The sequence below is a fragment of the Megalobrama amblycephala genome, unplaced genomic scaffold (genome assembly GCF_018812025.1).
Source record: "Megalobrama amblycephala isolate DHTTF-2021 unplaced genomic scaffold, ASM1881202v1 scaffold503, whole genome shotgun sequence".
Taxonomy (NCBI): Eukaryota; Metazoa; Chordata; class Actinopteri; order Cypriniformes; family Xenocyprididae; genus Megalobrama; species Megalobrama amblycephala.
The window spans coordinates 73,463-98,007 of record NW_025953418.1 but is presented as its reverse complement, the minus strand read 5'-3'; the positions used below and the strand labels follow the sequence as shown (position 1 = coordinate 98,007).

The 24,545-nt window shown below is 38.5% G+C and overlaps 3 protein-coding genes across 3 annotated transcripts; 2 read left to right on the top strand and 1 right to left on the bottom strand.

Annotated features, from left to right (window-relative positions):
* Nucleotides 1–571: 571 nt before the first annotated feature.
* On the bottom strand, nucleotides 572–4,471 carry LOC125261846 (phosducin-like protein). The gene is made up of 4 exons (XM_048180398.1): nucleotides 4,317–4,471; nucleotides 1,906–2,089; nucleotides 1,574–1,755; nucleotides 572–901 (listed from the first exon to the last, which is right to left on the bottom strand). The coding sequence occupies exons 2-4, from the start codon at nucleotides 2,078–2,080 to the stop codon at nucleotides 587–589; spliced, it is 672 nt and encodes a 223-aa protein (XP_048036355.1). The 5' UTR covers nucleotides 2,081–2,089; nucleotides 4,317–4,471; the 3' UTR covers nucleotides 572–586.
* LOC125261847 (three-finger toxin MALT0070C-like) lies at nucleotides 3,542–8,495 on the top strand. Its single transcript, XM_048180399.1, has 5 exons — nucleotides 3,542–3,564; nucleotides 7,453–7,550; nucleotides 7,633–7,752; nucleotides 7,930–8,052; nucleotides 8,388–8,495. The coding sequence occupies exons 2-5, from the start codon at nucleotides 7,502–7,504 to the stop codon at nucleotides 8,453–8,455; spliced, it is 360 nt and encodes a 119-aa protein (XP_048036356.1). The 5' UTR covers nucleotides 3,542–3,564; nucleotides 7,453–7,501; the 3' UTR covers nucleotides 8,456–8,495.
* A 14,442-nt stretch (nucleotides 8,496–22,937) lies between these two features.
* LOC125261845 (beta-cardiotoxin CTX23-like) lies at nucleotides 22,938–24,136 on the top strand. The gene is made up of 4 exons (XM_048180397.1): nucleotides 22,938–23,091; nucleotides 23,165–23,284; nucleotides 23,461–23,586; nucleotides 23,902–24,136. Exons 1-4 carry the CDS (start codon nucleotides 23,040–23,042, stop codon nucleotides 23,967–23,969), a joined length of 366 nt encoding a protein of 121 aa, XP_048036354.1. The 5' UTR covers nucleotides 22,938–23,039; the 3' UTR covers nucleotides 23,970–24,136.
* The last annotated feature ends 409 nt before the right edge of the window (nucleotides 24,137–24,545 follow it).

Here is a 24,545-nt window from a genome sequence, read left to right as displayed (position 1 = left end):
TTGTCTTAGGACATCAATGTGTCGTCACGAGCTGCAGGGTTTAATTTTGACTTGTCTAAGCAAGTTTTATTTACTGTTATTGTAGAAGTTCCCATCCACTAGCATTATTTGACTGACAGACAGCAACGGTTGGAGTTAAAAATCATAATTTGTGTTCTACTGAAGAAACAAAGACACCTACGTCTTGGATGCGCTGGGGGGTAAGCAGATAAACATAAAATTTTCATTTTTGGGTGAACTATCCCTTTAAGTAATGAATGTTTTTTTTTTGTATGATTCTAGCTTTAGTTAACTACAACAACCCTGCTGACAACTCATTTTATCTACTTTTTTTTTTGCTAGATTTGAGACACTCCTAATTGCCAGCCACTTTAATATTTATGGAAAAAGAGCATAGACATTCGATTAAAAATCTCCTTTTGTATTTCACAGAAAAAACAAGTCTAATGGGTTTGGAAAAACATGAGGGATGGTAAATAATGACAATTTTTGTTCTTTGGTGAACTATCACTTTAAAACGACTAATGAGAATAGTACTAATCAGGACATTTATCATTATGATAAACATCACAAGACATTAAGACAATTAAAGCCCTAAGATGAAACAATTTGTTTCTGTTACCATTGGGTACTGCAGTGCCAGGCAGAGAAGGCTGCCATCCATGGCCTGGCAGGCGGGCACCTCTGGCTCGTAGATGTGGACGAGCACCAGAGTGTTCTTTTCCTCCTCGTCGACAGCGCGCAGGAACTCCTCCCCCGACGAGATGTCAATCACCTTTTCAAAGCGCCGCCCTCCACACAGCTGTCGCCGCATCTCCTCCATGCGCTGCAGACGATACTGCTGGAGGAAGGCCTCATCATCATCATCCTCCTCCTCTTCTTCATCCACACGGAGGTTCATCTGAAGACAGAAGAAGAATGAAATTTTGATGCTGACATTCGGCACAGATCCTCAGCAAAGACCACAAGAACCAGAAGTCCTCGACGGCAAGATTCATGTCCATACTGGCATTATGAATCTGATCTTTAAGCAAAAGGAACTAAATTAAATATATAGCGGTTAATAAAACTGCATGCATCTTTCAGAAGAACATTGTAGCCGAAACCACTTCTCTCTGATGTCTACAATGAGTCACACAGGAAGTGGGATACTCCGCAGCGGTGCAAACCCGACCGTTCTAAAATAGCCCGAATATAAACACTTATTATCCACAAAAACATGGATTGGAAGACAGATTCATGATGTACTTGCTCATTATATACATTTTGAACACACAAAAAAGCTACATAGAGCACCTTTAAATAATAACTGAATAAATATTAACAACATATCTAAAAATAACATAAATATAAAAAAAAAAAAATCTTTATTAAAAGTGCCATTTTTAACTGAAAACTGCTTTTGCAATAAAAAAAAAAATAATAAAATTTTTTTTTTTAACTCCAACTTTTGCTATACTGCTGGATGTCAGTATAAGTCCAAGATGCCCATGCTAACCAGTATAATCATGAGGAGAATTTAATTTTTGGGTGAACTATCCCTTTAAATTTCCCTTTATAGAGTGTTTCTCACTTTCCCTGCAATCTTATCCTGCAGCTCCTTCTGTTTCTGTTTGTCGGCTTCTTCATCTAGATGTGACCTGCAGGTCATGCTGAGTTTCTTGATGAGCCGCTCCATCTCTTTCTGCTGCTCCACGCGCTGCTCGTTCTCCAGCTGCTTGTATTTACGCCAGTCATTGATCACACCCTTCGGCCCTGTGGGAGAAGCACACACACAGTCAGCAGTCTACAGGGATGTGTTGTTGATGAACATCAAGGCAGCATCATTTAATTTGAAGCGAATGAAAATGAGGTTGCTGGGAATAGAAGTACACATTTGTTTTCATATTTCACGTCTAACCGTACCGGTGTTGACCGAACTGCCATCTGCATTGTAGTCGAGCTCCACATCCAGCACCTCCTGGTCGCGGATGGTTTTGGATGCTTTGTCGTCTTCCTCGTGATCACTCTCTTCATCCTCACTGCTGCTGTAGTAATACTGCAGCTTCTCTCCTAGAATCTTATCATCCAGAGTCGTCATGACTACACACTGAGAGAAAGGTGAGAGAGACACAGTTGGAGTGTTAGTATTACACACTGAAAAGTGTCAAAATTACAAATTTAATACAACATTAAAGGATTAGTTCACTTCAGAATTAAAATGTCCTGATAATTTACTAACCCCCATGTCATCCATGATGTTTATGTCTTTCTTTCTTCAGTCAAAAAGAAATTAAAGATTTTGAGGAAAACATTCCAGGATTTTTCTCCATATAGTGGACTTCAACAGTTACTAACAGGCTAAAGGTCCAAATGTCAGTTTCAGTGCAGCTTCAAAGAGCTCTACATGATCCCAGACAAGGAATAAGAGTCTTATCTAGAGAAACAATCGGCCATTTTCTAAAAGAAATAAAATTTATATACTTTTTAACCACAAATGCTCATCTGTGATGTGCCACACATTACGTAATCACATTGGAAAGGTCAAAATCGTCCAACACTGTTGTTTTACCTTTTTTTGTAAAGGGCGTTTGACTTAGTCTTTGCATGTTCACTTTGTAAACACTTGCTCTGTACTTCCACCCATGTCATGCTTGACCTTTCCAACGTGATTACGTAATGTGTGGCGCATTTCAAGCATTTGTGTTTAAAAAGTATATAATTTATATATTTTTTTTAGAAAATAAATTATCGCTTCGCTAGATAAGACCCTTATTCCTCGTCTGGGATCGTGTAGAGCTCTTTGAAGCTGCACTGAAACTGACATTTGGACCTTCAGCTTGTTAGTAACTGTTGAAGTCCACTATATGGAGAAAAATCCTGGAATGTTTTCCTCAAAAACCTTAATTTCTTTTCGACTGAAGAAAGACAGAAACATCTTGGATGACATAGGGGTGAGTAAATTATCAGGAAATTTGAATTCTGAAGTGAACTAATCCTTTAATGTTATTTTATAAATAAAACAATCATGTTTATGTTTTAAAAATATATATTGTATATTTAAATATTATATTTATATTTTTTAGATTATATATATATATATATATATATATATATTAACTTTAGTTAATGCATTAATTCTACTTGAAATGTTAAATGCATTAATATATGAAGAAATTAACTTAATACATTCTGTAAAAGTATTATAATATATTTTTTTATTAAATTTCCAATAGAATGCAATAAATACAATATCAGTCTAATATAATATTCAGGCATTTTAGTTTTAAATTTTTTTTCTAAAAATACATAAATACTTCCTGAAGCAGTGTTTTGAGTATATAAGTCGTTATTTTGTTTTTTTGGCACACCAAAAATATTCTTGTGGCTTTATAATATTAATATTGAACCACTGTACTCACATGAACTGATTAAAATATGTTTTTAGTACCTTTATGGAATTTGAGAGAGGAAATGTCATTGCTGGCTATGAAATCCTCACGGAGCCATCGGATTTCAACAAAAATATCTTAATTTGTGTTACGAAGATGAATGAAGGTCTTACGGGTGTAGAACGGCATGAAGGTGAGTAATAAATGACAGAATTTTCATTTTTGGGTGAACTAACCCTTTAATATTGGCATGTTTAAAGTCTGGGTTCCCTTCTCTCATGCTTCTGTATTTCTTTATATTTTCTAAGTCATTTAAACAATAAATAATTACACAAATCGTACACTAACACTATCCTTTTGCTGCCCATCAAGTGTTGGTTATTCCTTCAAAAAATGCAAATCTAGTTCAAAATATCATCATGAGGAAAATGAGTTAGACTGTGGTAAGAAATCCAATTAGCCCTCATCCCCTCTGGAGCTCACATCTAGGACGAATGACTAAGCTTTTAAAACATATTTTAAACATATAATACCTTCAATATGAATGTATACAATTATAAACTATATTTCGTACGAAATATGTATAAATATATCCCGTCTAAAAAAAGTAAACAGATATTAGCTAATCTGTCAAACATGATCTGCTACCTGTATATAAACATCAGATAATGTTTGTGAGAAACATCAAACTATCTACATTAATATTCAATACTATTCACTTACAGGGCGTCTAATTTGCCAATAAAAATCGACCAAAAATTAAATAAAAATGAGATTTTCGATGAATGTTTGTTAGCATGTTATGTTAACATGCTAGTATACTAGCTAGTCGGTTACCGCAACACAACACGGCATTAATGATAAAATAAAGTATATGTATTAGAAATAAGATGTGTTTTATGATTATTAAAGCATTTATAATCAGGTAACCCGATTGAATCTTACCGAAATCTGGTTTCTTTATCGTAGCTAATCGCTGAAAAGCCACTTCAGATTCTACACTGGCTCTACAGCGCAAGCACGCGTACTGACCAATCACAGCGCAGAAGAGATGACTGACATGAGTATAGGCCAATGAGAGCTTCAAGCGATTGACAGAAGGCGTTCCAAATATGTTTTTTAACCTTTTGTTTTCAACATCCACCAGCTGCTCTCTCTCTCTTCATCAACAACAGATTAACGCAACAGTTTAAGCATTATTGTATTTGAGTATTTTTTTTATAATCTTCTTTGAGTTGTTAGAGGAATTTAATAATTTCATAAATACCAATTTTTAAGTTGATTGCTGAAAAAAATTTTCAGAGTAATTTCAGCATCACTGAGTTGGAACCAATTAATTTGATCTATTTCAATTCAAATAAACAGCTAGCATAGAATGTGTTAAATGTAACTTAAATAAATTTCATGAACCCTGCAAGATATTTGTCACTGGCATTGTGTGTTAATTTTTATTATGGCTGATGTAGTGTTCACCTTCATCTAAACAACCAGCCCACAACCTAACCATGAGCACTACCCAATACACAGAAACCTACAATGGATTAAAAGAAAATCCAAAACCACATAGGGGACTTTTTTATTTCAGAAGACCACTGTGTATTTCTCAGAATGTGCATCCTAACCCTAACCCACAATCCAATCCATTAATATGAAGAGCTCCTATGAATGCATGCATTAAATGCACAAATATAGGTATATGCTTCTTTTTAATCTGTATAACAATATGGGCCATAAATAAAAACGGTTCACATTTACATATGCAGAAGTGACTCACAAAAAGCATCATGTTTGTCCTAATAAGTGACACTCACACAACACTAATTTCAGTCACTCACACCACACACACACACACACACACACACACACGCACACACACACCACATTTGCACTCTCACACACTGGTCTTATCCTGAGCTGTCTTTTATTTAGTAACAAGAAGAGTTTACAATCTGTTCTCTGAAATACAGTGGTGTGAAAAAGTGCTTGACCCCTTCCTGATTTTCTATTTTTATGCATGTTTGTCACACTTTAACGTTTCAGATCATCAAACAAATTTAAATATGAATCAAAGATAACACAAGTAAACACAACATGCAGTTTTTAAATTAAGGTTTTTATTATGAAGGGAAAACAAAATCCAAACCTACATGGTCCTGTGTGAAAAGGTGCTTGCCCCCTAAACTTAATTACTGGTTGGGTCACCCTTAGCAGAAACAACTGCAATCAAGCGTTTGTGATAACTTGCAATGATTCCGTTACAGCGCTGTGGAGGAATTTTGGCCCACTCATCTTTGCAGAATTGTTGTAATTCAGCCACATTGGAGGGTTTTCGAGCATGAAGCACCTTTTTAAGGTCATGCCACAGCATCTCAATAGGATTGAGGTAGACTTTGACTAAGCCACTCCAAAGTCTTCATTTTGTTTTTCTTCAGCCATTCAGTGGTGGACTTGCTGGTGTGTTTTGGATCATTGTCCTGCTGCAGAACCCAAGTTTGCTTCAGCTTGAGGTCACGAACAGATGGCCGGACATTGTCCTTCAGGATTTTTTGGTAGACAGCAGAATTCATAGTTCCATTTATCACAGCAAGTCTTCCAGGTCCTGAGGCAGCAAAACAGCCCCATAACATCACACTACCACCACCATATTTTACTGTTGGTATGATGTTTTTTTCTGAAATGCTGTGTTACTTTTATGCCAGACGTAATGGGACACACACCTTCCTAAAAGTTCAACTTTTGTCTCGTCAGTCCACAGAGTATTTTCCCAAAGTCTTGGGGATCATCAAGATGTTTTCTGGCAAAACTGAGATGAGCCTTTATGTTCTTTTTTGCTCAGCAGCGGTTTTCATCTTGGAACTCTGCCATGCAGGCCATTTGTGCCAGTCTCTTTCTTATGTACTGAATATAGAGCTTGTATTTGATCTGTACTATCCTTGGTGTTCTGATGTGATAAACTGAAAAGTATACTGGATGTTTTATGAAATAAAATATCACCTTGTTTCTTGTGTGCTTTGAAAGACTGCAAGAGTACTGCAGTAACACAAAATGTGATAATTTATGAAAAAATGTGATCAAATATGATCATTAAAAATAAAGATATGTTTAGTTTTTTTATACAATATTTGCATTCAATGTCAGGATTTTCCTGTTCACAGTTACAGATCACAAAGACATCTTAATTGTTTATTTTAACCTATAATATACACTGATAAGCCAAAATATTATGACCAATCACATGTGAAGTGAATATCACTAATCATCTGCTGACAAAGCCATTTATTAAAGGGATAGTTCACACAAAAATGAAAACAGTGGAAATGTAACATTTTGTAAAAATAAATAAATGAATAAATAAATAAAAAAACTGAGTTATGGCCCTGAAAATTGAATCTTATCTATTTCAAATAAAATGAACTGCTACTATACTAAATATAACTTATCATGGAAATGTAATACCATTCACCCACATTAGTTTGACTTTAATTTAGTATAAACCATCATGAAGCCTCTCACGCCCTGACCAGACGCTGCACTCTTCAGCAAAATGGTAACCACAAATCTAACACAAAAACTCTTTAAGATGTCAACCATAACAGCTCTAAACAATAACAAGTGTTTCTTTCTAAAAAAAAAACACATAAAAACATAAATTAACAATTTCAACATGTATTCTCCTTGTCCAGTCCTATGCTACATTATTAACTGCTCATTTCTTGTTTTGGAAGAGAAAATAGCATTAACTACAAAAATAGACACACATGTAAATTATGTACATTATTAAGTGTCCACATCTATCAACCAGATAGAAATCAGAAATGTCTATTAACCAGAAGAATCTAATAATGTCAGAACACCCCTATAGAAACCAGCTAGAACAGCATTGCAACCTTTTGTCTTAAGTAACTTTTTTTTTTTTTTTTTTTTACACTTTCTTTTAAAATCATTCACTTAGATCACTGTAATCCATTATTAAAAACTGATCATTATTTTGGAGGAGAAAACATTTTCTGTGTGTGTCTGAATGTGTCAAGTGTGTGGACTTCACAAAGTTTTCTTGTTGAACCCACCCCTTTCTGAACAGACATAAAAGGAACGGAAACATTGTGATTTCATTCTGTTCCTGAAACACGATGGATCTGCGAGTCTCTGTCGTTCTTCTTTTCATTTTTCTCAATGGAGGTACAAAAAACAGTATTGAAGCAAGTATTGAATGTATTATTTGGTACACTGAGATCACTGAATGTCTCTCTCTGTCTTTTAGGATATTCTCTGAAGTGTTACACGTGCGAGCCTGATTCAGTTGGTTACTGTGACGCAAAAGTGAAGACATGTCCAGATGGATTTTCTAAATGTGGAAACACTATAATGGAAAAATCAGTTGGTAAGTTTGGTGTGATGTGGAAATTTACTGTCGTAGTTTACTGAAAGTGATAATGTGAAGTAGAAATATATATATATTACTCTCATCACATAATTGCAATTATTTGTCTCTTACAAGAGGAACATGATTTCTGGAATTGTGTCTTGAGCCTATTTTGGAAGTTTGTCCTTTTTGCAGGTTCCTCTAAGGGATCTTACACAGCTAAAGGGTGTATAACTAAATGTAATCCAGGGACCCAAAAGAATGAATTAGGGACAGTGTCTCTCCACTGCTGTGACACTGATCTCTGCAACACAGCAGGTATTGTTCTTTATTTGACTGTGTGTTGATTTACATTTACATGTATTCATCTATCAGTTGCCTTTTTCCATAACCACTATTATAATAATTCAAACACAAATGATTGTTCATAAGGAGCACAATATTTCAAGTCTAGTCAAGAATAGTGTAAAGCTTGAACAACATGAAAATAAGTTTTTGAATCAGTCAAGTTCTTTCTGAGTTTTTTTTATTTTATTATTATTTTAGAAAACTGTGAAAAAACTTATCAACAATGAACAGGCCATTTTAATTCATTATTATTATTATTAGTAGCAGTAGTAGTATAATACTATTTTCTTCATCATCTTGATTAGATGGAGTGTTTAAGGGAAGCTTCCTCCTGCTCTTCTCTCCTCTGCTCTTCTACTTCCTGTTTCAGTGAGTCCAGATTCAAGACTTCAGATTCTACAGCGAAGATCAGCGAATATGAGACACATTCTGATGCATTACTATAGTTCACTGAATAAAGCTTGTTTGTTGCTCTGCTGTTCTTTGTATCATGACTTGAGAAACTCAAAAAATATGCATTTTAATAAACAAATATGAAGCAAATATACTGCATCATCATTATAAACAGATTGTCTTTACAGCCAAATAATTCTTCATACAAGAATCCAAACACAAACATTTCTTTCATACACAGAAAACGAGATACTTTAAGATGAGTAAGAGTATGTGAGATGTGTTTTTCATTTGGAAACACATGTATCTACAAATCATGAGAATGTGTTTTTGGGTTAACCAATCAAAGCTTTATAATGTTTAGAAACAATATGACTATAATTCACAACTGCTCACATTTACATTTAAGACATCAAGCCTTTAAAAAGACATTTGTCCAGAGAGAATTACAAGATTAATATATTTATTTTCTTATTAAATATTTTCTTACTGATAAATAACACATGCTCGTTGTGAGTTGTGACAAACATTCAGAGAGCAACCCCAGATAGCAACACTGTGTCGGCCCAAATCCGGCCCACATCTGGCACATGCGGGATGATGATCTGGCCCACATGTGGCAGGAATGATGGCACTTGGGCGGACTGGTCCTGTTTGTTATTACTATAGTACAAAACTCCCAGAATGCATCAGAGCATTATGCAGCTGATCTGATTGTCTAAATATTTTGTTTATTGTCACCATCAGTGAGATTCATATGCTGATTACTGATATCTGTGTTTGTCAACATAGTTTTCCTTTTTGTGTTTTTATTTATTTTCATCTTCTAACAGATTTCTGCAAAATATCTGGATTTCATTTTGCAGTAACATTTATATTCAATTATTAAGACTTCAGTGAAGCAGACTATTTGATGGCTAATTGTAGGACACAGTGTTGTTCACAGGCTATATGATGATTACAAAACCATCAATAGTTTACAATGATCACATGATCATGCTTCAGTTTTCTTTGCTACTGCTAATGTGTTTGACAGAAACACTATCACAGCAGCCAGAGAAGACAAATATATGTTAAAAGTTAAGAGGCCAACTAATGGAAACATCAATCACCATCATGGTAACCTGAAATGAAACAAACATGAGAGTTAAACTTCTGTTAATTCTCAGCAGGAACTTCTGTAGACATGTGACAGAAATAAAGTCAGTCAGGTTAGTAATAAGTGAAGCTGGTAATGCTGTTTGTGGAGTTGTTTAATCAGATCTTCAGAGATTTAATGTCTTTTATCTTCAGTTGATTTCATCTAAGGCTGTGACTGAAGTCAGTTGTAGTTCTTGTGTTTCTGCTCATCTCTTTTTTTCCTGTTTCCTTCTTTCCTTCAGTGATTCTGCTTGATAACAGGATTGTTAATGCTGAGATGACTCTATAAATAATATATAAATATTTTGTGGATCAGATAAGGTCCAGTTCTTTGCTCTTGGCTGACATTTGGCATTTTTGTGGCCTGCTTGTGGTCTAGATCTGGCAAACAGGAGCGGTCCGCCCAAGTGCCATCATTCCTGCCACATGTGGCCCAGATCATCATCCCGCATGTGCCAGACGTGGGCCGGATTTGGGCTGACACAAAGTTGCTATCTGGGTAGGCTGTGTTTTGTTAGTGTTGAAGCACAACAAATTAAACATGTTCTGAACAGGAAAGGCATTCTTTTTTACTTGGACACTTTAGCCCTAAGAGCCATGCACACTTTTTCATTTTTTTCTAATTTTCTTTAGGCCTCATTTAACATTTCCTTCACCATTACATGACGTGGAGAGCAAGTTATTCTGAACAAACATGTTTAGTTAATTGGTGTTCTGATGTGATAAACTTAAAATTATACTGGATGTTTTATGAAATAAAATATATCCTTGTTTCTTGTGTGCTTTGAAAGACTGCAAGAGTACTGCAGTAACACGAAATGTGATAATTTATGAAAAATGTAATCAAATATGATAATTAAACAAACAAATATGTTTAGTTTTAATACAATATTTGCATTAAATGTCAGGATTTTCCTCTTCACAGTTACAGATCACAAAGATATCTTTGTTTATTTTAACATACACTGATGAGTCAAAACCAATCACATGTGAAGTGAATATTGTTAATCATCTACTAACAAGGCCTCATATTAAAGGGATAGTTAAGACAAAAATGAAAATTATCCCAAGCTTTACTCAGCCTTCTTTCAGACGAACACATTCGGAGATGCATTTTGAACACCAACAACAACAAAAATGCTCCCTCTACAGGTGAAGAGGGGAAGGTGATAAATATGTAAGAGCAACTGAAGGCCAGAAGAGGGCGCTGCGAGTGCAGGTGAATACAGTCTTTGATAGTCTTTGCATCATGGACTTTTTCTCCTTGTGTTCAACACCCATATTTTTGTTTGTTTAAACTAAAACAAACAAATTTAATTTGATCAACAGGTCTGGGCTTCACTCCTGCTTTGTAATTCCCCATCTTTTGAGAAATCCACTAGATTTTTTTTAATCAAAACAAGCCAATTATTGCTTGAGGTGTCACAACTTCATTAACATACAGACCACAGCTGTTACAACAGGAGCAATTTCATTTACACATACCCCTAGTTTCACAGACGAGGCTTAAGCTAGTTCTAGACTAAAATGCATGTTTGAGCTGTTTTAACTGAAAGTAACTTGTACTGACATATCTTAAAGGTGCTCTAAGTGATGTCACACGTTTTTAGGCGAAAACATTTTTTGTCACATACAGCAAACATCTCCTCACTATCCGCTAGCTGCCTGTCCCCTGAACACACTGTAAAAAAAATGCGGTCTCTGTAGTCGCCACAAGCTCCGAAAACGGCAATAAAAATAAACTGGTGCAGCCTGGACCACAAAATCATAATAAACATGCTCCAGCCAATAACCGACAAGAATGATTTTAAATGCGCGTTCATGACTGTTTCAGGAAGCACGGAGGGGAGGGGGAGGAGGAGGAGGAGGGAGGGTCTAGCTAGCCTCTCTTTTGTTTGACAACACTTCGAACGTCAACAGGAAGTTACTTCACCCAGGATCACTGAGAGCACCTTTAAAATATGTCAGTGCCACTGTTTTGTCTTAAGATGCACACCAGTAATGCTGGTATTATTGGTGCTGCAACAATGGAAACAGTGTTGCCAGATTGGAAATGTCCAAGTATCGTACCAGAAGCTCAAAATGATCATTTTTGGAAGACAATTATCATACACAAGTTTTTAGTAAATGAACTAAATTAATAACTAATGATTTTTCAACAGAATGAATCAATACTGAACTTACTTAAGCTGGACAATCACACTATTTTAGCTGCTGTACAGCCAAAATTATGTTCCCTCTATCTCTGTAAAGCTATACCTTAGCTAAATAAAGGTGACTTGACAAGTCAACGTCAATGTACAGACGAGTCAATGTACAGAATACAGATATTTATCTAGGCCAATAACCTTTTTGACATGACCTGCAAATTACCACAATAGAATAACTAGGTGTACCTTAGTGGGAAATTATCGTACAAAATGTTTTTTTTTTCTTCTTTTTTTTTCATTATTGATTGTACATCATACAGAGGTCTAAATTATCGTACAAATACGATAATTATCATACGTCTGGCAACACTGAGTGGAAATCTCATGGAAATGTAATGTGTCACAGAACTACTCTTTTCTTGCCAGAATTTACAATTTCAGTCACAGAATATTCCAGATTTGTTTTCTCTCCGATTGTTATGCTAACAATACAATTTGTATTTTAAAAAAATCGATAAAGAGAAAAATTCTTTCTTTTCTTTTCTGCTTTGCAGCTGCAAGAAGATGTTTGTCTTAACTCTCACTGCTTCTTTTTACTTTGACATATTTATAAATCAACTTTCCATCAAAATTGTGTGTAGTTGAACTGATCTTTTTTGTATCATTCATGTTTTTTAGGTGACAATATTTCTATGATGAAGGGTAGAGATTGTGTTCCTGACTGTCACAGTGGGTCCATAAACACTGGCAATGTAAGGTCGCTTTCTGAGTGCTGTGACACTGACCTGTGTAACGCCCAAGATGCTCCAGGTATTGTACTTAAATGATCATGTGCAAATGACTTTCAAAACATAAACATGAAATGATCTTCTTTAATGTCTCATTTTACTTCTAAATAACATTCAGTCAGGAAATAAAATGCAAGGTGCGACTTGATTATCATGAACTGATTGAAAAGAGCGGCTAAAGGAGTGTAATTTCATTCGATGTTATATTTTGTACAGAAAATAAAATAATACTTTATTATAATAAAGTAAATAATCTACTCCTGTAGATCCCAGGTCTGTTGCTCCCAATGGAAAGAAATGTTTCTCTTGTGATGGACAGAACTGCACAACCATATTGAACTGTTTAGGAGCTGAAGACCACTGCATTACAACAACATGTGAGAATCTGCTAAAGGAAGAAGAAGATTAAAGGTGCCATAGAACGCTTTTTCACAAGATGTAATATAAGTCTAAGGTGTCTCCTGAATGTGTCTGTGAAGTTTCAGCTCAAAATTTCCCATAGATTTTTTTTTATTCATTTTTTTTAACTTCCTTTTTTGGGGCATCATTATAAATTCGCCGATTCAGGCTGCTTCCCCTTTAAATGCTCCTGCTCCCCGCCCCCAAGCTCGCAACTCTATAATACATTGCATAAACAAAGTTCACACAGCTAATATAACCCTCAAAATGGATATTTACAAAGTGTTCGTCATGCAGCATAACCGATTATCAGAGGTGTCAAGTAACGAAGAACAAATACTTCGTTACCTTACTTAAGTAGAAATTTCAGGTATCTATACTTTACTGGAGTAATTATTTTTCAGCTGACTTTTTACTTCTACTCCTTACATTTTAAAAATAGCCTCCTTACTCCATTTCGGCTTGTTTTCATTCCGGCTTGAGAAAAAAAACAACAACTATCCAGATAAATCGTGCCATCCGGATAGAGTGAATTTGATTGTGGTTGGATGAGAAGTATAAACATATACCATTCTGACACCCTATTGGTTTGTACGCGATCCATCGCACCTGCACATGTCACAAATCACGTCACACTCCAGCAAGGAGGACATAGCCAGTGTTAGGGGTCGTTACTCAAAAAAGATTATTTCTTAAAAGTTGTTATTTCTCCACTACTGGCTCATTTAGGCTATCATTTAGTGCTTTCTCTTCGTCCTCCACAAATTAAGCTAGGTAACATTAGTTCGGTAGAGAGACGTTTGAATAAATTAGCGTATACACCGGTTTTTAAACGTTTTTTTAGCGCGACCCTTTTTATTTATGTGACCCATAGGCCTATACAACCATGTAGCTAAACAAGCCAAAACAAGTTAATTTAAAACGAAACTGAAGGTAAACCTGCGTTGCTCTCATGGTGTTATAGGTTATACCTCTCTCTCTCTCGGTGAAGACGAGCAGTGCTCTTGCTGAACGGCATGGATTGCACTACGGACTACTGTACCTTTTATATGTTTGTTTTTTTTAAAAACTATTTTATTTTTTATAACGAACAAGCTGCGATGTCACGTTTCCAGTGCTTTGTTGTGTGTGCGTGAGGCGCGGGCGCGATCAAACAGCTGTCTTTGCAGGGGATTTGCCTCGTCGTCATGGCAACGGTTCATGGCCAGGTCAGATTAAGTCAGAGTTTGTTGGATGCTCGGACGACCAAACAAACGCCGATTAAACATGTTCAGTCTGGTAAAAACAGACCCCGACAGGGTTATAACACCTATCCAACAAACTCCAACAGACGAGTTTGTTGGCCTTTTTTCGGTGCGGTGTGAACTGAAACAGCTGAAAACTACCCGCATTTGGCGGGTTGGCGGGTGTTAATGTCAACCCCTGATTGTTACTAAGCCTGCCCTGGGTACACCAAAACTACCTGCATTTTTCTTGTCCGCTGCCCTCACAGATTCCTGCAGTTAAGCTTGGATGTACATTTACATTCCAATAAAGGTCACTGATGTCATGCCTCTGAAGTTTGACTTTTTGCACCATTACAATACTTATAGGCAACTAGTCATGATATCTTCCACTCCACGAAACACCTTAAAGGCAGGGTAGGTAAAAAATGTATAAAAAACTTTTTTTTCAAAATTTGTTTAAACTTTATTTATATATCAATACATATTTAAAATGTAAGTACTCTGAAAAAGAAAGTATAAAAATCGAGTGTCTGTAGACCTCTCACGACTGTTTTAAAGACAGCTCATTATTTCCATTCACTCCACCCCTCCCTTCTGGGCTCCTTCCAAAGCCACGCCCCCAAAACGCATGAACGTGCGACTCCGACCACTGAGCTGGAAGACGCATTATTTACCTGAGACGAGCGAGAGGAAGGAGCACAGTGCATGTAGTGACATCATGTCAGAATCACATGTAATAAAAATAACTTTATAATTATGAAGATAAACATAATTTAATTCGCTAACGAGTTAGTTATCTATAAGGCAAAGCTAAAAACAGGTTGCATGATACACGTTTTTCCATTACCATCATTTACACTGTGATGAAGATGAATTTCGTGTAAGATTCATAACATATACGTTGTTCTACAGATAAACAGAGTAACATACACTCAAATATCAACTCACAACTGCATTGCAGACACAAAATAATAACACACACATACAACAAAGTGTGTACGACACACACAGATACAAGATAAAGACATCAGTAAACATAGGTAGAGAATATAAAAACAAAACAAAGGCGAAAAAAACCGTGCAGGTAAACTTACAGGTGAACATGGTAAAAGAGTTAGACAGAGGGTAAATATAGTTCTAAGAAAAGTTCCTAGATGCGGAGTAATGTTAGGCCTACTATCTGTTAAACATGTATTTAGTTATCTAAAGCAAAAATATGCACAATTCAACACTATAGCTATCATCTTGTGCTAGGCCTATAGATTATTTATCGTCTCTACTACGGCTCGCTAAGTAATATTATGTTAGCTATATTACGCAGCTACGTGTGCTAATGACACATGCTTCATGAAAAAATAAACAAAAAAATATGTATGATCAAAATACAAAAAGAAAGATTTACCTGTCCAGCAGAAATAAAGCCATCAAGGAGTCACTTTTCAGCCCCTTGAGTTCCCTCAGTTCTCGCCATCACTGGAGAGCCACGGCGATATTAACTCGCGTTTTATTTCTTTGTTTATCCAAAGACTTTTTGTTCATTGCCTTTTCTTGTACTGTTACTGTCTTCCTTTTTTGCCTGGTTTGCCTTCACTAACTGCATAGGCCGGTACTGTGAATTTAGCTTGCTGTTTCTCTGCCATTGTTTTGGTATTCCTAGGATCCATGCCTCTTGAATTCCCCAAATCAAACATGCGCGCGCAAGTGGGCAGGTCATGTGTGGCAAAAGGGTGGTTGCCATGGTTGCGAGAGAGTGACAGCCGCCTAAGCCAATCCTATGTTTCGTCCCGGATGGAAATAATGAGCTGTGTTTAATACAGATTAAACGGTCTAGAGTCACTCGATTTTTATACTCTTTTTATCAGAGTTCTTACATTTTAATTATGCATGTATATATATAGAAAGTTTAAACAAATTTGGAACAAAATTTCTTACCTACCCTGCCTTTAATGCTCAGTAGTAAACATATATGGTGCTTTAATGTATTTGCATTGTACTAAAATGTGTTCATTTTCAATGGGCATGTATGCTCATATATGCTGAAACGTGTAAGCCTAGTGCGTTCCAAATTTTTCAACATTAACATTTTAATATAACATTATAGTCATTATGGCCTTTAGAATTTTTTTTTTTTGAGGAGGTGGGGTAGTGCACAATAGGCCCCTGTGGCGCGGCCTAAGCTTTTGTCCTTAATGGCATTTTTTCCCCCTACATTACTTTTACTTTTATACTTTAAGTAGTTTTGAAACCAGTACTTTTACACTTTTACTTGAGTAAAAAGCTTGAGTTGATACTTCAACTTCTACAGAAGTATTTTTAAACTCTATCTATACTTCTACTTGAGTAATGAATGTGAATACTTTTGACACCAGTGCTGATTATGTAAGTATGGTATTTATTTGGATGTTTACATTTGATTCTGAATGAGTTTGATAGTGCTCCGTGGCTAAAGCTAACGTTACACACTGTTTGAGAGATTTATAAAGAATGAAGTTGCGTTTATGAATTATACAGACTGCAAGTGTTTAATAATGAAAATAGCGACAGCTCTTGTCTCCGTGAATGTAGTAATAAACAATAACCACATTTAACAGTACATTAGCAACATGCTAATGAAACATTCAGAAAGACAGTTTACAAATATCATATATCAGTTTATATATATCATGATATCATGGATCATGTCAATTATTATTGCCCCATCTGCCATTTTTCGCTGTTGTCCTTGCTTGCTTACCTGCATAACGTCTGATTATTCAGCTGTGCACAGATCCAGACGTCTAACGTCTACTCTAATGCCTTGAACATGGGCTGGCATATGCAAATATTGGGGGCGTACATATTAATGATCCCGACTGTTGCGTCACAGTCGGTGTTATGTTGAGATTCGCCTGTTCTTCAGAGGTCTTTTAAACAAATGAGATTTACATAAGAAGGAGGAAACAATGGAGTTTGAGACTCACTGTATGTCATTTCCATGTACTGAACTCTTGTTATTCAACTATGCCAAGATAAATTCAGTTTTCAAGTCTATGGCACCTTTAAAGTTTTTTTGTCTCACCATCATTCATATTAAACATTTAATACAGATGTATTGCTAGCTTAATCAACCTTTGTTTTCTTTCTTTTCATCAGGGATAAAAGATGAGTTGAGGGTTACAAAAGGCTAGAGCTTGTGTTTTCTCTGTACTGTCTTTGGTGTTCTGATGTGATAAACTGAAAATTATACTTGTAACGAAGTGGGACTCAGGCAGGGGATCCAAATGCAGCGTTTTATTAAAGGTAAGCGTGGTCGTACAGGCAGGGTCAAACAGGATCAAACAGGAACAGCAAGGGACAGGCAGAGTCGTAGTCAGGGTACAGGCAGTGGATCGAGGCAGGCAGATATCACTCACAGGTCGGTATACAAAGCAAGAGGTCAGGACAGGCAGCAACGGGTCAATAAACAGGAAACAGGCAGGATCGGTAACAATAAACAGGCAGACAATAAACACAGGGAAACGCTCAGAAATGTCACACAGGGTAAACAAGACTTCGCGGTGAGGTGGTGTGTGTGACAGTCCTTTATAGTCCTGGTAATGAGCTGCAGCTGGGTGGTGATTAGTGTAGTGATTGGTGGAGGGAGTGCAGGTGATTGGCAGAGAGGATTATGGGGAATGTAGTCCGGGAAGTGACAGGAGCAGACGGTGATCGTGACATAACGCCCCCCGGAAGGCACGTCCTTGCGGCGTAAAAGGAACAGCTAGGGAGGGGCGGGTGGGTGCATTGGGGACCTGCATGCAGACAGGAACAGGGTCCCCAATGCAGGTCCAGGAACTAGGCAGCCACGGAGGGTCAGGTGCCACAGGCAGCCATGGCGGGTCAGGAGCCACGGGCAGCCACGGAGGGTCAGGTGCCACGGGCAGCCATGGCGGGTCAGGAGTCTCGGGCAGCCATGGCTGGTCAGGTGGCTTGAGCAGCCACGGCGGGTCAGGTGGCTCGGGCAGCCACGGCAGGTCAGGTGGCTTGGGCAACCACGGCAGGTCAGGTGGCTCGGGCAGCCACGGCAGGACAGAGTCCGAAGATGACCACGGTGGGTCAAAGTCCATTGATGGCCATAGGGGTTTATAGTCCATGGGCGGCCCTAGCAGTTCGGAGCCCGCTGATGGTTGTGGCCGTGCAGGGTCCCCACCCACAAGCTCCCCACCCTCTGGTATATGGCCCCCCCCCAAAAAAGTTCTTGGGGAAATCAACGGTGGCCATGGTCGATTCATGGACAAGGAGCTCGTGGGGCGCCGGCAGGGCAAGTAGCACAGGTTCTGGAGCGAACTCGATGGCTGGAACACCCCCTATGTTCCTTGACATCGAAGGGGCGGCCATCTTGCCCGTGGGCACTGGCGAAACAGCCATCTTGTCCATCGCATCCAGAGAGCTGAGGTGCGTTGCAACCAGCGAACTTGAGTGCGTTGCAACCGGCGAACTTGAGTGCGTACCAACCGGCAAACTTGAGTGCGTTCCAACCGGCAAACTTGAGTGCGTTCCAACCGGCAAACTTGAGTGCGTTCCAACCGGCAAACTTGAGTGCGTTCCAACCGGCAAACTTGAGTGCGTTCCAACCGGCAAACTTGAGTGCGTTCCAACCGGCAAACTTGAGTGCGTTGCAAGCGGTGGGCTTGAGAGCGAAGCGGCCGACGGGCTTGAGTGCGTAGCGACTGGCTGGCTTGAATGCAATGCGGCCAGCGGGCTTGAGTGCGAAGCGGCCAGTGGGGCAAACGGCTGCTCTGAGACGGCAGCAGGCCGTTCTGGGACAACAGCGGGTTGCTCTGGGACAACAGCGGACTGCTCTGGAACCACAGCGGGCTCGGGCTGGCAGACTGCTCCCAAGTCCATAGAGCTCGAGTACATCCTCCACGCACGCATGACAGCCAAGACATAAAAAGTGAAAACAGCCCTCTTGGCCATGACAGAACTGACAAGGAGAGAGGGCTGCTCTGGAACAACAGCGGAGACGTGACATGACTCTGGGCGATCAGCGGAGACGTGACGTGGCTCTGGGCAATCAGCGGAGACGTGATGTGACTCTGGGCGATCAGTGGAGACGTGACGTTGCTCTGGGCGATCAGCGGAGACGTGATGTGACTCTGGGCGATCAGCGGAGACGTGACGTTGCTCTGGGCGATCAGCGGAGACGTGATGTGACTCTGGGCGATCAGCGGAGACGTGACGTTGCTCTGGGCGATCAGCGGAGACGTGATGAGACTCTGGGCGATCAGCGGAGACGTGACGTTGCTCTGGGCGATCAGCGGAGACGTGACGTTGCTCTGGGCGATCGGCGGAGATGTGATGTGATGTTGTTGTGGTAGCCACCATTTTGTGAGTGTTCTCTTTAGCGGCCGCCATGACGTGATTCACCGTGGTGTCGCATTCCTCCACGATACCCACAGTAAAAAGTGAACCAACAGTGAACAGGGCAAAGTCCAGAAATTCCGTGAGCGACCCTCGGGGACCATTGGTGAGTAAACAGTTCTTTAATGGTTTGTTTAATCCATAGGCAAAGAAGTCAATGAGGGCACAGTCCAGCAGATCAGATAAATAAGCAATATCTAAAAATTTCCGGATATGTGCCTTGAGGGTACTGTTACCTTGACGGAGGCTGACAAGACGCATTGCTGGGTCCATGCTGAGACTGGAAAACGCTCACAGAAGCTGCTGGATCTGGGTATGGCGAAGTCTTCTGTAACGAAGTGGGACTCAGGCAGGGGATCCAAATGCAGCGTTTTATTAAAGGGAAGCGTGGTCGCATAGGCAGGGTCAAACAGGATCAAACAGGAACAGCAAGGGACAGGCAGAGTCGTAGTCAGGGTACAGGCAGTGGATCGAGGCAGGCAGATATCACTCACAGGTCGGTATACAAAGCAAGGGGTCAGGACAGGCAGCAACGGGTCAATAAACAGGAAACAGGCAGGATCGGTAACAGGAAACAGGCAGACAATAAACACAGGGAAACGCTCAGAAATGTCACACAGGGTAAACAAGACTTCGCGGTGAGGTGGTGTGTGTGTGACAGTCCTTTATAGTCCTGGTAATGAGCTGCAGCTGGGTGGTGATTAGTGTAGTGATTGGTGGAGGGAGTGCAGGTGATTGGCAGAGAGGATTATGGGGAATGTAGTCTGGGAAGTGACAGGAGCAGACGGTGATCGTGACAATACTGGATGCTTTATGACATAAAAAATATCACCTTGTTTCTTGTGTGCTTTGAAAGACTGCAAGAGTACTGCAGTAACACAAAATGTGATAAATTATGAAAAAATGTGTTCAAATATATGATCATTAAAAATAAAGATATGTTTAGTTTTTAATACAATATTTGCATTCAATGTCAGGATTTTCCTGTTCACAGTTACAGATCACAAAGACATCTTTATTGTTTATTTTAATATAATATACACTGATAAGCCAAAATATTATGACCAATTACATGTGAAGTGAATTTTGTTCATCATCTGCTAACGAGGCCTCATATTAAAGGGATAGTTTACACAAAAATGAAAATAATACCATGATTTTCTCACTCTCAAGCCATCTGACTATCTTCTTCAATCGGAGGTGTAGTTAGTCTTTTAAGGTCTGGTAGATTAGATGGTAAGCAAACAATCAGTTCTCATAATCAATGTGTTGCATGAGAAATAGTCAGAGTATCTTGTGTGTCGGTCCTGGTCAGCAGTGGTGGGAATTTAGGGACAAAACAACAAACCTGCTGTAGATGTTGTCAGGTGGGTGGAAGGGAAGGAGCGAGGACTCAATGATGCAGGGAAAGGAAGGGCTTTATTAATAATAAAAATAAAAACAAAAACACAACAAAAACAACCCCGAGGGGGAAAACAGACTATAACTTAAACTTGACTTGACTCGACTGACTTGACTTGACTTGACCTTGAACTCGAACTTGACTTGACACACAAGGAATAATATGACAACGAACCAGCACAGGACTGCAAACACAAGGAGAATAAATAGGAGAGCAAACAAGGCAGGTAACGAGGGAGGACAGGTGGGGCAAATCAACCAATAATCAGGTAACAAGATGGGCGGGGTCAAGACAATAGACATGAGAGCACATGGCACAAAGAAACACATGTCAAGCCATGTGCTCACACCAAACAAAACAAAGACACAAGCACATGGCCAATGAAGACAAATCACAAGCCATGTGCTTACACAAGACGAGACATGAACACGTGACTATGAAAACTCATAAGCCACGTGTTCACACAAAACAAGACAACATGAGAGCACGCAGCCCATGAACACAGACTGCGTGCTACACAACAAAAGACAAAAACACAACATGAAAGCACGCGGCAGGTGGAAAAACCGCGTGCTACACAAAACATGAGACAAGAGCGCACGGCAAGTGAAAGTACACACAAACCGTGCGCTCACAATAAAGACAGGACTGGGAGCGCGAGTGTCCGAATCCCGACACGAAACCGAAACCAAACTAGACACGAGTGCCGGGATCCGAACGCCACGCTCCCAACATGAAACAATGGCACGCAGACAAGAGAGCGCACGGCCCCGAGAACACTCAAGACCGTACGCTCACACAAAAACACGACAAGAACGGGAGTGTCAGAGCTCTGTCACAAAACCAAGAAATAAACTAGACCGAAGTGACAGAACCCTGACAGATGTTGGCCTGCCAAGGATACATGGGGGCAATGAAGGCTGTCTGGTCCAAGCCAACAGAAGTGGCACAAGTCACAAAATTTAAATGATGGTTATGGGAGGAATGTGTCACAACACCCTGAGCTTCGTATGGGGCTGTGTAGCCGCAGCCCAATCAGAGTGTCTATGATGAACCGTCAACCAGCGAAAGCGCCTGCATATACTAATCATAATAAAATATTTAACACCCATTAATAAATAAACATCATTACATTGTTTATATTTTCCTATATTAAAATACATGTATATAGTATGTATTGGGGAAATGTTTATTACATGTTAAGATTTGCGAGTGGTCTGAGGCTTTCATTTAAGAACGCTTTTACATACATGTATAATAATTCTTTATGAAGTACCTGAATCAGTGTTCGGAAATCAGGCCCCTTTTTAAATGAGTTTTATTACTAAAGGACACTCTCTCAGCTGTAATGAGTGTGAAAGTCCGACAGGTTCTTGTGCAGGACAAAAAGTAAAAACCAGTGGATCTTCTCAGTGTTTGAATCGCTATCACCAGTTGGTAAGTCCAGTGTGGTTTATTGAAACTCACTGTTATATCTGATTGATGGAGATGCTAGTATTATTTACTGGTGCTGCAACAGTGGAAATGTAACATTTAGTAAAAAAAAAAAAAGAATTTCAGCATAACTGAGTTACGGCCCTGAAAATGAAATCTTATCTATTTCAAATAAAATTAACTACTACTATACTAAATATAACTTAACATGGAAATGTAATACCTTTCACCCACATTAGTTTGACTTTAATTTAGTATAAACCATCATGAAGCCTCTCACGCCCTGACCAGACGCTGCACTCTTCAGAATAATGGTAACCACAAAATCTAACACAACTATTCAAGATCTCAACCATAACAGCTCTAAACAATAACAAGTGTTTCTTTTTGCTAAAAAACACATAAAAACATAAATGAACAATTTCGACATGTATTCTCCTTATCCAGTCCTATGCATCATTCACTTTCATTACCCGTACTTAAAGCTGATCATAAGGTATTTCGGAAGGGAAAACATTTATCATGAGTGTTTGAGTGTGTCAAGTGTGTGTAGGACTTCACAAAGTTTCCTTGTTGAACCCACCCCTTTCTGAACAGACATAAAAGGAACAGAAACATTGTGATTTCATTCTCTTCCTGACACATGATGGATCTGCGAGTCTCTGTCGTTCTTCTTTTCTTTTTTTTCACTGGAGGTACAAAAACAGCAAGTATTGAATGTATTATTTGGTACACTGAGATCACTGAATGTCTCTCTCTGTCTTTAAGGATATTCTCTCAAGTGTTACTCTTGTTCATCTGCTTTGACGGCTTCCTGTGAAGCAAAAGAGGAAACATGTCCAGTTGGATCTTCTAAATGTCTAACCAGTACAGTGGAACAATCAGTTGGTAAGTTCAGTGTGATGTGGAAATTTACTGTCGTAGTTTACTGAAAGTGATAATATGAAGTAGAAATATATGTTAATCTCATCACATAATTGCAATTATTTGTCTATTGCAAGAGGAACATGATTTCTGGAATTGCTTCTTTAGCCTATTATATAGGAAGTTTGTCCTTTTTACAGGTTCCACTAAGGTTTCCGCCATAACTAAAGGGTGTTCAGAGATATGTGATCCAGGGACCCATCAGCTGCCAACTGGAGGGACAGTGACTGTCCGCTGCTGTGACACTGATCTCTGCAATGCAGCAGGTATTGTTCTTTATTTGACCATTTGCTAATTTACATTTACATGTATTCATCTATCAGTTGCCTTTTCCCATAACCACTATTATAATAATTCAAAGTCATTGTTCATAAGGAGCACAATATCAAATTTCAAGAGTAGTCAAGAATAGTGTAAAGCAGAACAGCTTGAAAATGAGTTTTTGAATTAGTCAAATGTTTTCTGAGGTTTTTTTTTATTGTTTTAGAAAATTGTGACATTTATTCAACTAATTAATTCACTATTATTATTTGTATTATTATTATTAGTATAATACCAGTTTTCTTTATCATCTTGATTAGATGGAGTGTTTAAGGGAAGCTTCCTCCTGCTCTTCTCTCCTCTGCTCTTCTACTTCCTGTTTCAGTGAGTCCAGATTCAAGACTTCAGATTCTACAGTGAAGATCAGTGAATATGAGACACATTCTGATGCATTACTATAGTTCACTGAATAAAAGTTTTGTTGCTCTGCTGTTCTTTGTATCATGATTTGAGGAACTCAGAAATATACATTTTAATAAACAAATACGAAACAAATATACTGCATCATCATTATAAGCAGATTGTCTTTATAGCCAAATAATTATTCATAAAACAATCAAAACATAAACATTTCTTTTATACACAGAAAAACAGATATTTTAAGATGAGTAAGAGTATGTGAGATGTGTTTTTCATTTGGAAACTTGTGTATCCAGGGCTTGACATTAACTTTTTTGCTCACCAGCCACCTGTGGCTAGTGGTTTTACAAAGTTACCACTCAGCATTTTCACTGCCCACAATTTTGCTGTTGGGAAATTACATTTTATATGATTAAAGTTGACTTTGACATGCTAAAATTACTTGATTTTGAGTCATTTTACTTGATGAGCTAGATTTAAAACCCTTTCAAACTTTCAAATGCCGATTGACCACCCAAATCAAGACTAGGCTTACATGGTATAT